Here is a 15,147-nt window from a genome sequence, read left to right as displayed (position 1 = left end):
ATCAAATGGTTTGCGGTTTCTTCTTTACACAGCTTGTTGTTACTGTCCGGCATTACCAGATACAGTTAAAGGAATGGAAATAACAGTAGCCTTGTTTTGTTTTGTTTTTTTAATTTTTTTTTTTACATTTATTTATTTTTGAGAGAAAGAGAGAGCACGAGTGGGGAGAAGCAAAGAGAGGGAGACACAGAATCCGAAGCAACAGTTGCCTTGTTTTTAACCCACTTTAAAAATTGTCTTAATATCGTTGGCTTCTTTGTCTTTATTATAAAGGTAATCATTATTTTTTTTTTACTACTGACAGTTTGTTATTTATCATTGACCGTTTCAGTCAGGTAATTAACTTACCCCTTGTGATTATTTTATTGTATCAGCTAAGATCTGCAATGATTATTGAGAGTAACATTATAATTGCTCGCTTACACGATCACTTTTTCTGAGGTGACTATATTGTGAACGCTGTTCTGACTATATCCATCTGTTGGGAGAGGATTTTCATAATAAAGTGGATGTAGACTGCCCCAGGATTACTCAGCTTCCTTAAACATTAAAGACCTCAGAAATAATGGTACAGTTTGGATTCTAATTTTTTTGTTAACGTTTATTTATTTTTGAGACAGAGAGAGACAGAGCATGAACGGGGGAGGGTCAGAGAGAGGGAGACACAGAATCCGAAACAGGCTCCAGGCTCTGAGCTGTCAGCACAGAGCCCAACGCGGGGCTCGAACTCACGGACCGCGAGATCATGACCTGAGCCAAAGTCGGCCGCTTAACTGACTGAGCCATCCAGGCGCCCCTACAGTTTGGATTCTTAATTGAAGTCTAGTAACCAATTTGTTGATGAATAAGCGCCTTCAGTCATAGGTCTTATGTAATTGTACACTTAAAGCTCTGATAATGTGAGCGTAGATCTCACATTAAGTGTTCTTACTGCAATGAAAAAAAGTTGAAAGACCTCATAGGTCTTCTGTTGGTAGCAACTATGGTAATAAACATACAGAAACCTGTGTTTGTTTTAAACCCATTTCTCAAAAAAGATCATTTATACTTTGGCTGTCATTTTGAGTAAGTCTGTCTCAAATGAACACAGTGTAAGGACAAGGTCTGTAAACTCTGTGTGGACGGGAACACACATCATATTCTACCTCTCCCTCGTGTCGTGATGAGGACAGCACCTGGCAGGTGCTTGGTGCCCTTAATGAACAGTCTGAAAAACATGAAGGGGGAGGAGACGCGACACTATCATTTGAGGCAAATTCAAAACTACTGTAATGGTACAGAGTTTATTTCAGATATGTCTGTAATTAATTCTTTTGTCCCACTTCAGCTTGCCAGTTCTGTAACCCCTTGGGATGTCTTGCTGAGCTTAATTGCAGCTGCCACTCATGATCTGGATCATCCAGGTGTTAATCAACCTTTCCTTATTAAAACTAACCATTACTTGGCAACTTTATACAAGGTCAGTGCAATTTTATCATGAGATTTAATATTCTTGCATTCTGGAGAATGTTTTAATGGAGTCAAAGTAGTAAACAGATTGTCCATGAACATTAGAATTTTAGCCAGATCAATATTACCTACAGATAATTCTTTATGTTCAGAAAGAGACTCGCTATTAAATAACTCAGATATGCCCCTTTTTGTAGAATACCTCAGTACTGGAAAATCACCACTGGAGATCTGCAGTGGGATTATTGAGAGAATCTGGCTTATTCTCACATATGCCATCAGAAAGCAGGTAGGTTGGATTAAGACACATTTAATTTGTTATGAACTATGGAAATTAAGTTGGCAAAACAATTTTATAAAGGTTTCAAAATTATTCAGGTGTTCCCACAGTTTTCAGTTTTTGTTTAATGGCTGAACTATTTTATCTTAAAGGTTTATATCAAAATTCTAGTAATTTAAACCTGTTCTGCAGTGAAGACAGTAGTATTTTTTTAGTGATTTTTTTTTTTATGGATCATTCCGTAGATTTGAGTATTATAAATTCACTCCAAATACACATTGCCTCAGTCATAGTTTACTATTTATGTAAATAGTGTTACATGTTTCCATTTTATGCTCATTTGAATAAAACCTTATGTTCTAGGTATAAAGAAATTAATTATTCTGTATCATAAATACCCTCATTAAAAGTTTCAGGAAGTTTTCAAAATCTGTAAGTAAAAAAAAATGCTTTATACCTCAATAGCATAGCCCTGGAGTCACTTCGGGAGCATAGGATAAAATAATGATGGAAAGAACAGGAAATACTAATTTTTTAAGAAAAGACCATTTAATGTTAAGCAGGCCATTTGAAAGCCTAATAAGCATCAGTGCAAATAAGCCCGATATGATGGTGATTAACAAAATCTCTTCTCACTGATCCACAAACAAAAGCTTTTAATAATGTCTCACTGAGAGAAGATGCTCTTAAGAAAACCATGTAAGTGGATATAAACCATCTAATTCTAGAAACAAGGTGAGGCATAAAAATAAGTTTGGGTACTAAAATTTAAGTTACTATTATTGTTCTTTCCTTTTTCCATTTCATAATTTAAAACAACTTTACTTTAAAAACTTAAGTATTTTGTGTAATGACCATAAGAAAAAAGCTGGACTTTATTTTTTATTTTTTAAATCTTTATTCATGGATACCATTTGGAGTTATGACAATACTTCTGGTAAGTAAAATTGTTTCTTGCTGTAGTACAAATAGAAAAATTGCTTAAACCATAGTTTTTGTATATATAAGTTATCTTTTTCTTGATTAAAGCAGATTAAAATGTTTGCTTTCTTCTTTTTGTCATGTTTTACATTTGATGATTAACCCTATCGGTAAAAATTGACAATAAGGAATACTACCTAATAGCATTCTTTTATGTTTCCTTTATTTAGGATTTATTTCATTTAATATCCAATATTGTGAGCCTTTTAATCTGTTGACAGCTCTTTACTGATATTTATACAAAGATAATGTTCGCTACAGCCCATTGAGGGGAAAAAAGGAAGGGTTTTTTTTTGTTTTTTTTTTTTAAGTTTATTTCTCTTACTATTTGACTTGAGACAGTCTTAATTATTTTTTTACTTGAGACAGTTTTAAAAATGATATGATGTATTTGCATTAACATGTTACCTTTTCCTTTCCAGAAAAGTTGGATATTCATGTAGATAATTGATTCTAGAATTTGACCTTGAAAATACAGTTACATCTAAACTTTATCAAATTGTTTGGTGGGGTTTTGTCAGCATATAATCATGCATCTTAGTCAAAATATCTACCAGACTTAGTTGTTGAATGGGCTGTTCTTTCTCCGTTTGAGCCAACCTTCTGACTTCCAGATATCAGACACCCAAGAAAGAAACCAAAGTTGTGTACCCTCAGCACATCCCAGCCAAAAATTTTATAAAATAACGTATCAGGCTCATATGGATTTGTTTTTAGACAACTAATTCCTCCTTGGCTGGCAAAATAAAGGCATTCTTTTGGGAATGTACACATATTTGTACTTTCCTACAAACTCCTTTGGTTTTAGTTTTGATGATTTTAGTAGGTTTTTAAAAATGCATTCTTTAAAATTCATTTTTTGTGATAGGTTAAAAGTTGAATGGCAGAATATTAAGTTTAAGAAAAAAAAAACAAGAAGTAACTATTTAATTGAAAGTCTTGTATTTTCTTTTTATATTTCTCTAATTCCAGGCAACAAATGGAGACTCAGATAGGTGCTTTGATACTAGCCACAGACATCAGTCGCCAAAACGAGTATCTGTCATTGTTCCGGTCCCATTTGGACAGAGGTGATTTACGCCTTGAAGATGCCAGGCATAGGCATTTGGTTTTACAGGTAAAATGGGGTTGGGAAAGATTCTTTCTAGGGTAAATCACATGACTGTTAGAATAAAAATGAAGTAATCTAGTGTAGCTTTCAGAGTGGTTAAATTTTGAGGGAAAGCTGTGGGATTTCCTTCCATTAGTAAAATATCTTACAGAAGGTGAATCTTCTCCTTAGGAAAGCACCGTTGTTTTTGTAGTTTTCATACTCATGATTTCTTTCTTTTTTTTTTTTAACGTTTATTTATTTTTGAGACAGAGAGAGACAGAGCATGAACAGGGGAGGGACAGAGAGAGAGGGAGACACAGAATCTGAAGCGGGCTCCAGGCTCTGAGCTGTCAGCACAGAGCCCGATGCGGGGCTCGAACTCACGGACCGTGAGATCGTGACCTGAGCCGAAGTCGGCCGCTTAACTGACTGAGCCACCCAGGCGCCCCCATACTCGTGATTTCTAACAAAAACCATTTTTGTGAGATTAGGGTACTGACCAACAAACAGTAATTTATTTTATTTTATTATTTTTTTATGAATTTTTTTCAAATTTTTACTCAAATTCTACTTAGTTAACATACAGTGCAGTATTGGTTTCAGGAGCAGAATTCAGTGACCTACATACAACACCCAGTGTTCATCACAAGTGCCCACCTTAGTACCCATCACCCATCTAGCCCATCCCCCACCCACCTCCCTCCATCAACCCTCACTTCTCCTTTGTTAAGAGTCTCTTATGGTGGGGCACCTGGGTGGCTCAGTCGGTTAAACTTCTGACTTTAACTCAGGTCATGACCTTGCAGTTAGTTTGTGGGTTCGAGCGCCACATTGGGCTCTGTGCTGACAGCTCAGAGCCTAGAGCCTGCTTTAGATTCTGTGTCTCCCTCTCTCTCTGCCCCTCCCCCACTCATGCATGCTCACACTTGCTCTTTCTCAAAAAATGAATAAACATTAAAAACAAAATTTTAAGAGTCTCTTATGGTTTGTTTCACTCTCTTCTTCACCCCCTTCCAATATGTTCATCTCTTCCATTTCTTAAATCCCACATATGAGAGAAATCATATGGTATTTGTCTTTTTTCTGATTGACTTATTTTGCTTAGCATAATACACTCTAGCTCCATCCATGTCATTGCAAATCGCAAGGTTTCGTTCCTTTTGATGGCTGAGTAATATTCCAGTGTGTGTGTGTGTGTGTGTGTGTGTGTGTGTGTGTGTGTGTGTAGGCATATTTTATATATATAAAAAATATATATATATATAATATATATATATAATATATATATATATATGCCATATCTTCTTTATCCATTATCAGTCAGTGGACACTGGTGGTTTCTCCATACTTTGGCTGTTATTGCTAATGAATGCTGCTATAAACATCAGGGTACCATGTACCCCTTCGAATCTGTATTTTTGTATCCTTTGGGTAAATACCTAGTAGTATAATTGCTGGATTGTAGGGTAGTCTGTTTTTAACTTTTTGGGGAGCCTCCATCCTATTATCCTGAGTGGCTGCACCAGTTTGCATTCCCACCAGCAGTACAAGAGGGTTCCTTTTCTCTACGTTGTCGCCAACATCTGTTGTTTTGTTGTGTTGTTAATTTAGCCATTCTGACGGTTGTGAGGTGGTATCTCATCATGGTTTTGATTTGTATTTCCCTGAGATGAGTGATGTTGAGCATCTTTTAGCCAAGTGTTTTATTTTCACAAATTAGTTCTTGGATCTAAAAATGAGCGAGAATACAATGATTTATTTGTAGCTTTATGTTTAGTCCAGTCCTTATGCTTGGCTCTTGGGTATAAAGTGTCATTTAGCATTCCTGAAGACATGATTGATAGACATAATAGCATCATAGAATTAATATAAAAGACAGTGAATTTTCTGTTGCAGCATTTTTCTTCATTAAAGTGTCCTTTTTTCCCACTATTGGAGTATACTTAAGCTTAGTACAATTGAAATTTTAGTTTTTTCTTTAAAGAATTTTAATATTTTGCTTGCTAGATGGCTTTGAAATGTGCTGATATTTGTAACCCATGTCGGACCTGGGAATTAAGCAAGCAGTGGAGTGAAAAAGTAACAGAGGAATTCTTCCATCAAGGCAAGTTACAGTTTTGAGTGATAAGTAGTCTGTTCAATTCATTTTTTAGCATCATTTGAATAAACAAACCCAGACATTTACAGGAGTCAGGCAATAGATGCTTGTTGGTATTTTTAGTGACAACTCAGCGTAGATGTACATACAGGCAATAATGTACAAATTGAGCATATTTTGGGAATTACCAGTTCTCTTTGGAAATGATGAAATGTGAACATTTGCATTTATAAATAGACATAAGTCAGGTTAGAAATTTCGCTGTCCAGAAAGATTTCCCTGACCTTGTACCATCCTCATCCCTTTTGGAGGGTCCCATGGCCCTGTGAACATGCAAGTTGGTTTTAGTAATTTAAAAACAGGAACCAAGGATCTTCATTGCATGCACCTTCCTTTTAGAAATCTAAGTTTTAAATTAAAATGCTGACAGAATTATAGTCTTGGGGTAACACCTAGTAAAATTCTTCATCTCCTCCATTTAAAATAGGATATCAGCTTGGCAACCTTTTCTATGTGTGAATAACTTAAAAATTTTAAAAAGAACTAATTTAGAAGCCATCCTCTCTTGAGGATTAAGTATGTCATGCATTTTCTAAGGAATTTACAGGTAAGATGAAGACTTTAACTGTATACTTAAGCAATAGTTATGTTCCACATGAATCATTCTATCTTGTTTTTATCATTTTAGGAGATATAGAAAAGAAGTATCATTTGGGTGTGAGTCCACTTTGTGATCGTCAGACTGAATCTATTGCCAACATCCAGATTGGTAACTATACGTACTTCTAGCTGGTTAGAAACATGCCGCCAGTTTTAATTTTGCCAAGAAGAGATCTACATCTGAAATATAAATTATTAATATTGTGCTCATTTCTGTTTTTTAATTTAAGAAATTTTACCCATTTTTCCTTTTTGGGGCTCTATCTATAATTTACTCTCATTTAATCTTAGGTCATAAAAACCATGATATTTGCAAAGCAGGTAGCAGTAACTTTGTTTTAAAACTGACAGAATACGTGATTTGCTCACGTGGAAGCTTCTTTTGCATAATTCTGGGATTGCATTCTAAAATGAAAAAAGTGACCACTGAGCACAATTATAATGTGAAGTCCATTTTCCACTGTGGCTTACTTTTCTCTGTCACCGCCTGTGGATTAATTCTTCAGCATCCTGTACAGGCCTCTTGTAAGCTTCCCTCGAATAGTCTCTTCGGTTCTCTCCCCGGCAACTTCCCCTCACATACCCGCGGCAACCTGGGACTCTGCCTTGTTCCCCAAATCCATGGCACCCCTTTACTCTTTCCCCCTCGCCACTCCTCCCCACCTGCCTGATGGACTCATTTTTCTTGAAGATCCACCTCCTCCAGATGCCACCTTCTGCTCTCTCCAGGCAGAGTCGGTTGTTCCTTTTCCAGGCCTCCAAAGCACTAGATATATGTCTCCCCTAGCTCCCAGGTCCTTCCTGCAGCGATGTATTCCTGAGGCTTTGCACTGCACCTAGAAGCAGGAGGCACTAGAGAACTATTAACTAAGTGAGACATAATTGTAACGGAAAGCACAGGGAAATTTGCTGATTAAAATAGGGGCAGCTTATTGTAAAAGAGCACAGGAGTGGGTGTTGGGGTTTTGAACGTAAAGTAGGAGGCCAGCGTGGGGATGGGTAAGTCAACAAGGTATTGCGGGATGAATGTGATTTTGGTAGCTGGTGTTGAGTAGGGCCTTTGAGGATTGGGTTGAACATAAAGAAATGGGTGCACAAACTTCAGAAAGATAAAGTTTCTAGAAATCCAGAAGACAGCACATGTCTGTGGCATAGTGCTTTGAAAAGAGGCTTGTAGGGGTCAGAAATTCAGAAATCTGATACTTACATAGTAATTGCAAGACATCGTCATGTGGAAGGCAGTGGGTAGTAACCGACTTGATGGCAGAGGAACAGGTAGGGAAGATAAAGAGCCAGGCCCAGAAGAGTGTGGCACAGACCTGCGGGAATGGCGGGGGCAGGGGAGGGTGGTGCTGGGGCTCAACCAGCCAGAAGCCTGGGGAATTTTGCAGAGGGGGAAGCTTTCTTTGGGGGGGATAAGAAGACACTTAAGAAGCAGATCTGGGGTACCCTGAGTCTCAAGTAGAAAAACCTTCAAATGCAAAAGAACAGGTGAAATATGGGCAAAGGGAATTAAATTGAAGATAGGTGAATGAGTAGCAAAGTCATTGTAGCTACTTTTAAGTTCTTTTGCTGGAGTCAGTGACTCTCTAGATTAATTTGACAGTAGGTTTTTTAAAAACTACAATTTCTAAAAATGAAAGGAAGCTAGATCCCTTAAATTCTTCACTTCAGTCTACAGATCTTGTCAGTGTCAGCACTTCTAGGTCAGGCTATCTAAGGGACAAGGATAAGGGAAATGATGGTAAGAGCTGACATCTGCCAACTCCTCACAACAACCCTAGGAGACGTGGACTTCTCGTAGCCTCCTTTTCAGATAGTTTGCCCAATTTATAGTTATAAATTACACAGAATAAATACTGTGCTAAACAGTGGTTATTCAGAGCCAGCATAGGGTCAGTAAGTAGATGTCATGTGTAATTAATACAGTTTCCTTCTTTGATAGAAATAATGGTTTTGTTAAACAAGAAAAGAACACATACTGGGGAAGTAAGGCATTTGACAAGGTGTCCTGTGGTATCTGTGGGGGTAAGAGAGAGGCACATGGGCTCGTACAACAAGTGGATTCACAAGCAGCTAATGAATAGAGCCCCGCCCTCCAGGAGGGTGCTGTGTGGCTGTCTCTGTCCATGACCCCAGCCCATCCATTTTTGTCGGGTGCTTAAGACCTAAAAGAATGAGGTTAACTTAGAGCCACAAGTAATACTAATTTGTTGGTTGTTAGAGGCAAGATCCAAAAGCTCTCAACCAGTTGGAATAACGGGTGAATCAAATAAGATGAAACTCATGTAAAAGCATGATAATAAGGTTCTGCATTTGGGTATAAAACTCTAGCGATTCACCACTTAACTGTGGCACCTGGAAGCGACAGGGCTCTGGGTGACTGGTTCAGCCTGACACTGTGGTGTGAGGATGGCTACCAAAAAGCTGCCGTGTTCTTTGACCGCAGAGGTGACATTTTCCTCTATTTGTTATGTCTTTCTCTTCACCAGAATGTAACTCCTTGAGGGCACATCTTGTCTGTCCATTCACTGCTATATTCCTGGCCACCCTAGAACAGTGCCTGGCATAGATAGCAGGTTCTCCGTCAATATGCGTGGAGGGAGTGAAAGGCCTTATTTCCAATATTAATTACTATTTCAGATACCACAATTTGTACACTTTTCTAATTAAAAGTAGTGGGTGCTGATTGCTTTAACTCCAGAATTTTTTGTTGCCTAAATGAAACCTGTGTGGCCTGTGGTCTACATGGTCTTTTGCTGAAATGAAAAAGTTTTTAGAGATGAAGAAAATTTTAAAACTGTTACATAGCAATGATAGAATTCGAATGTACATGCTCCTCCTCCTTAACAGATCAAAAGTTGAGGAAATAATGCTAAATGTTTCTCCAATATATGTGATTTGACTGACGAGGTATTTTCTAGGAGTATAAGATACACTGTAGTGTTAAATCAGGCATAATGTCCGCATGAGTGCTGTACAACCTAAAGGTACAGACAACCCAGAAATCACTCATTTTCCCTTTCTGACTACAAATTAAGAGAGATCAGTTATATGAGTTGTTTAAAAAGTAGGACCCTGGTACGCTTTTGGTGTTCATTTTAGTAATTGCTGAAGCTAATACGCTCTGTTCTTTTTAGGCTTGTAATTTTTGTCATGAGTTTTGGTTCCGTAAATTCGGACTTAAATAAAGTGGCCAAGCGTAACCATGACCAGGTGTGAAGATGCCATCCCTGAGGGGGCGAAACCCAGCAGCACGTCACCAGCCCCACTTCAGCTCAGGCCTCATCACCCACAGGCTTGCAAGAGACCCCTCTTAGCCTTTAGCTGTCTCACTGCAACTGTCTGCCCTGCTTTCTGCAGAGTTGAGAGGACCGCTGAGTGTTTGCTCATATAGGATGTAGTGGTGTAGCTGAAAGGAACCGTCAGAAAAGAGTTGATGTGTTTGTCAATTCATCTTGACTTAAAGTTCCATTGAGCTACTAAATAGATTCTTCAGAGAAGTTATGTACATTTACACACACACACACACACACACACACACTGAAAACTTAGGTGATATTAGAATAGGACTTAAGAGAATAAACACTGGATAGATGTTCTGAAGACAAAGTTTCAGAATATATGTTAAGACCTTTTTTTCTCTTATTTTCTCCAGGTTTCATGACTTACCTCGTGGAGCCTTTATTCACAGAATGGGCCAGGTTTTCCAATACCAGGCTATCCCAGACAATGCTCGGACATATGGGGCTGAATAAAGCCAGTTGGAAGGGGTTGCAGAGAGAACAGTCCACCAGTGAGGACACTGATGCTGCGTTCGAGGAGTTGAACTCACAGCTATTACCTCAGGAAAATCGGTTATCATAGCCCCCAGAATCGTCGGAACAGACTGCCTCCTGCAGGTTTTTAGAAATGTGAAATGGGGTCTTGAGGTGAGAGGACTTTCTTGACTGCCAAGGTTTCCGAGGGAATGAGGCCAGCGTTATTTATTCCCAAGGTGTCCTCTACTGGATCATGCGACCCCACTTTTTAATTATAAGACCTGAACATACAGCAATATGCACTTGGCTTTCGTGTGAAACCTTGAATATGCAAAGCCCAGCAGGAGCGGATCCGAAAGGAGTAACGAAGGAAGTTTTGCAACGTGCCACCAGTTTTTCAAAGCATTTGCTCCTCGAACCGTGAAACTTGAACTGTAGCTTTCAGCAGAAATCTCTTGGAATTTAACCAGTCTGACGCAACGTTGTGTATCTGTACCTTCCACTAAGTTCTCTCTGAGAAAAAGGAAATGTGAAGTGCCCAGCCTCTGCTGCCTCCTGCAAGACTCGATGTTTACAAATCAACTCTGAAATATTGGTTCTAAATTGCCTTGGAGCATGATTGTGAAGGAACCACTAACAATTTTAAAGATCAAACTTAAACTGCAGCTCTTTCCCCCTGGTTTGCCTTTTTCTTCTTTGGATGCCACCAAAGCCTCCCTTTTGCTATAGTTTTATTTTGCGCACTGGAAACTGAGCATTTATCATAGAGTACCGCCAAGCTTTCCCTCCAGTGCTGTTTGGCAATGCAATTTTTTTTAACTGTTAGTTTCTGATTTGGGGCGGGAGGGGAAGAACACCAGTGTCCTAGCTGTATTATGATTCTGCAGTGAAGACATTGCATGTTGTTTTCACTACTGTACTCTTGACCTGCACATGCAAGAAACAGGTGGAATGTTTAAAACACCATAAACAGCTCAGGGTATTTGCCAATCTGAAATAAAGTGGGATGGGGAAGTGTGTCCTTCAGAGCAAGGGTACTAAAGTCCCTTTCGCTGCAGTGCGTGAGAGGTATGTTGTGTGTGGATGTGTGGACGTATGTTTGCGTGCATGTTTGTGCATGTGTGACTGTGCATGTGTTATATTTATCCATGTGGGAAAGGATTTGAAACGTAAGCTTTTATTTATTATCTTAGAATGTGACACGGTGCGCAGCCACACTGGGGGAGGGGAAGGTAGGCGAGCTGTAACAGACCGCTCCAGTTGCCTTAAACTATGCACAAAGCTAAGTGACCAAACTTCTTGTTTTGATTTGAAACAAGTGCATTGTTTTCTTGTCCCTCCCTTTGATGAAACGTTACCCTTTGATGGGCCTTTTGATGTGAACAGATGTTTTCTAGGACAAAATCTAAGGACTAATTTTAAACTTCAAACATTCCACTTTTGTAATTTGTTTTAAATTGTTTTATGTATAGTAAGCACAACTGTAATCTAGTTTTAAGAGAAACCGGTGCTTTCTTTTAGTTCAATTGTATTTCCCTTGTTACTGTAAAAGACTGTTTATTGATTATGTTTACAGTTCGTTGCAACAGCCATTTTCTTGGGAGAAAGCTTGAGTGTAAAGCCCTTTGTAAAAGGCTTTGCCATACTCATTTTAATATGTGCCTGTTGCTGTTAACTTTTGATGAATAAAAACCTATCTTTTCACATATTTATCTTTGATATTTACCTTATAACTCAATCTTTTGGAAATCTTAATACTAAATTACTAGGAAATCCAAGGTTTAGCTTCTTGGTTCTAGCATTCACTCATCAGGTATTTATTTAGGCAGATGCAGGTGCTGGCCAAGCCCTTGGGGTCATCTGTCATTATCTGCACCTCACGAGTGAGTGAGTGGCCCCACTGTGTGTGCTCAGAGTTCTGACTAATACATGGTACAAGTCAGCTTTGAGCCCAGGCCTCTGGACTCCACAGCCTTTTTTGTCCCCACAGTTGGGAATTGCGTAAGATATCAGCACTCTTACAATACCAAAGTACTAGCTGTAATTGCTTTTTTAAAGTAAAGTAATAAGAAATGGCCACGTAATTCTCCTTGGTTGGTATCAATGTAAGAAAGGCACCACTGGGCCTCTCCTGTGTCTTCTCAAGTCCAATTCATTAGGAAGGATATAGTACAAGTTTTAAAGTCAAACATACTGTCATTATTTGCACAGAAGAATGATGTCCAATAGAAATAAAATGTGAGCCACACGTAAGTGAATTTTCAATTTTCTACTAGCCACATCTAAAAAAGGGAAAAGAAACCAGTGGAATTAATTAACTTTTATTCCAATATATCCAAAATATTGTTTCAATATGTAGTCATTATCTTAGAGAACAATTATTGAGATGTTTTACATTCTTTCTTGGCCAGGGGGCGGGGAGGAGGGGGGGCGGGTACCAAGTCTTTGAAATCTGGTGCATATTTTACACTTACAGCACATCTCCGTTCAGACTAGCCACATTTCAAGTGCTCAATAATATCCGCATGTGGCTGGTAGCTACCATATTGGACAGAGCGGGTACAGGAGTTTGATGGTATAGAGCGGACTGTCCCTGGGGAAGGTCAGTGACCACTTAAGGTGGCATCATCCTGGCAGATCTGATGCATCTAGTTGTCTGATTAGATCTTTACAGACCTAGTATGTCAGCACATGCAGAGCACAACGGTCTTAGAGGAAACTCACATTAACCAAGCTCACAGTAACTGATAGTTGTTAAAAATGTTAGTACTTTAATTTACAATGAGAAATGTAACTATCAATCGTTCTCTCCCTTTAGGCAAATCTTCTGGGGAAGTCCATTTATGATCAGCCGGTTACTTGGTGAGCGTGGATTCTGAGCAAGGGAAGCAAGTTGCCTCATGCATCCATCTCCCTATGGGGACTCACCTGCTGATTTTCATGTTTGTGGACCAGGGTACGCTCTTCCCCCGGATGATTGTAGAGATTCTCTGCCAGTAGTTGCCTCTCCACATCAGCTTCTGATGGGCACATCCAGTAAATCTGTCAGTACCTTCAGCCTTTGTCTCAGTTGAACCTGCCTGGGTTCCATCTGCCGGTGTACGATTGCTTACTTCTGCTCTGATCCATTTCTTACTGTTTGATAGTCAAAGGATTACCTTATTTCCTTTCTTGGGGGAGACACCTCAATGTTGCTCCCATTTCCTGCCTACACGTAGAATAAACCCACTGACAGATTATGTTTTGTTACATATATGTGGAAGTCACCATCTATAGCCCTGCTCCTTAAATATAACCTATATTCCTTGAACATTGGTTTTCTAGAAAAATTTGAGGAAACAGTTCAGAAATTTAGAAGATTACATTTCAAATAAGTAAATGTTATGGAACAGAAAAATTCACATGAACTTTTAAAACAGGAGACTTCAAAGAATTGTCGAGCATGTCGCAGCCCTGTGGGGCTCTACCCAACACTTCAGTAGTAGGGGGGCATCTCCTCTGCTCTGGAGGTAAAGGTCCTTGGAGAGAAAACTTTGGCAAGCCGTAGCTTAATGAAAAACCAATCTGGTACCTGGTCAATATTTCTATTCTGTAAATGTGATGGTTTATAATGATCCTCTTTGTATAAAAGAAGCAAATATTTTATGTCCTTTGCAAACCTGGAAAATATATTTGTACCTGAGGTACAGGTTAGAGGTGCTAGTAATTCTTTGAAGATTCCTATAACAGTTTCTTTTCCAAAATGCTTTCTTGGCTCTTAAAACTTTGAGTTTTCTTAAAACTCTAACTTTCACATCAGGGGTTTACAGTGTTTTCATGTGTACTTTTTTTAATGTATAAATATTTTGTTTAAATCCTCTCCTGATCAGTGTCTCCTGCTTGAGAAAATAAACAGTGACCGACAGCTACTATGCATTCACTAATGTTTTTAAATAAATGTGCATACTACTCACCATGGCATCAGCACACATCTGAAACATACAGTTGTACAGTTATGTGCAAGACTTAGTCTGAGCCATTCCTTGCTCGCTACGGATCTGCAGACAACCTGTGTCTTTGGAAGGCCCCCAAGGATCCATGGTCTTTTCCTCGGAGGTGAGCTGACAGGGGGCGCACAGCAGGTCTCCTCCAACTTCTAGGCTCTTGTGCTTATATAAGCACAGGGCTAGCTTCAATTGGGCCATCGATGTTTGAACAAACTAATTCGGTATTAATGTGTTTTCTCTTTAGCCATCAATCTATAACATTGAGAAATGATATTGAAACTAATCTGTCTGTGCTGAATCATGTGGTCAGCAATATCTGGGTTCCTGTTGTGTGCAGAGTACTGCACTGGATATAATAAAGGTATTAAAAATTACAAAACCCTCGTCTCTGTTCTCAAAATGTTTGAGTGACAAAATGATGTGTGAAAAGTGTTCTGTAATATGGCAGGTTTCTTTATTTTATGAAATGAGTGCACAATGTTGGGGTGTGGGTTCAGAGAATGGTTTAGTTTGGTCAGTGATGAAAATGACACCATTTCTAGTAATTCTTGAATTTTTTTTTTTTTTTTTTTGTTAATATCCATGACTGGTAAAACCATCTAGCTTTCAAATTTGATTCTAAAGTATAGTCTCCACATCCTCACCAACATTTGTTATTTTTCCTTTTTGATAATAGTCAATCTGATAGGTATGAAGTGATATTGTGGTTTCAGTTTGCATTTCCCTGATGATGGATGAGGCTAAGCATCTTTTCATGTGCCTGTTGGCCATCTGTCTGTCTTCTTTGGAAAAATACCTACTCAAGTCCCCTGCCCATTTTTTTAAAATCAGGTTGGTTG

General features: G+C 38.7%; 1 protein-coding gene across 6 annotated transcripts in view; it reads left to right on the top strand.

The window, feature by feature from the left end:
- The window catches only part of PDE7A (phosphodiesterase 7A), a 150,146-nt gene extending 135,459 nt beyond the window's left edge, over window positions 1–14,687 (top strand). For 4 of the 6 annotated variants that reach the window (XM_053896555.1, XM_019421232.2, XM_019421234.2 and 1 more), the window contains exons 8-13: window positions 1,328–1,459; window positions 1,647–1,738; window positions 3,683–3,827; window positions 5,811–5,907; window positions 6,590–6,670; window positions 10,220–12,030. In XM_053896555.1, the coding sequence (XP_053752530.1) occupies window positions 1,328–1,459; window positions 1,647–1,738; window positions 3,683–3,827; window positions 5,811–5,907; window positions 6,590–6,670; window positions 10,220–10,428 (756 nt within the window). In that variant the 3' untranslated portion in view covers window positions 10,429–12,030. Of the gene's footprint in view, window positions 1–1,327; window positions 1,460–1,646; window positions 1,739–3,682; window positions 3,828–5,810; window positions 5,908–6,589; window positions 6,671–10,219; window positions 12,031–13,140 lie in introns of those variants that run through there. The other 2 variants (XR_008420063.1, XR_008420062.1) reach the window with 2 other exon arrangements.
- Window positions 14,688–15,147: the final 460 nt, after the last annotated feature.

The sequence above is a fragment of the Panthera pardus genome, unplaced genomic scaffold (assembly GCF_024362965.1).
Source record: "Panthera pardus isolate Hobbes unplaced genomic scaffold, ASM2436296v1 HiC_scaffold_7, whole genome shotgun sequence".
In the NCBI taxonomy this organism is placed as follows: domain Eukaryota; kingdom Metazoa; phylum Chordata; class Mammalia; order Carnivora; family Felidae; genus Panthera; species Panthera pardus.
Note: the sequence above shows the minus strand (reverse complement) of the source record. Positions and strands in the feature narration are given on the sequence as shown.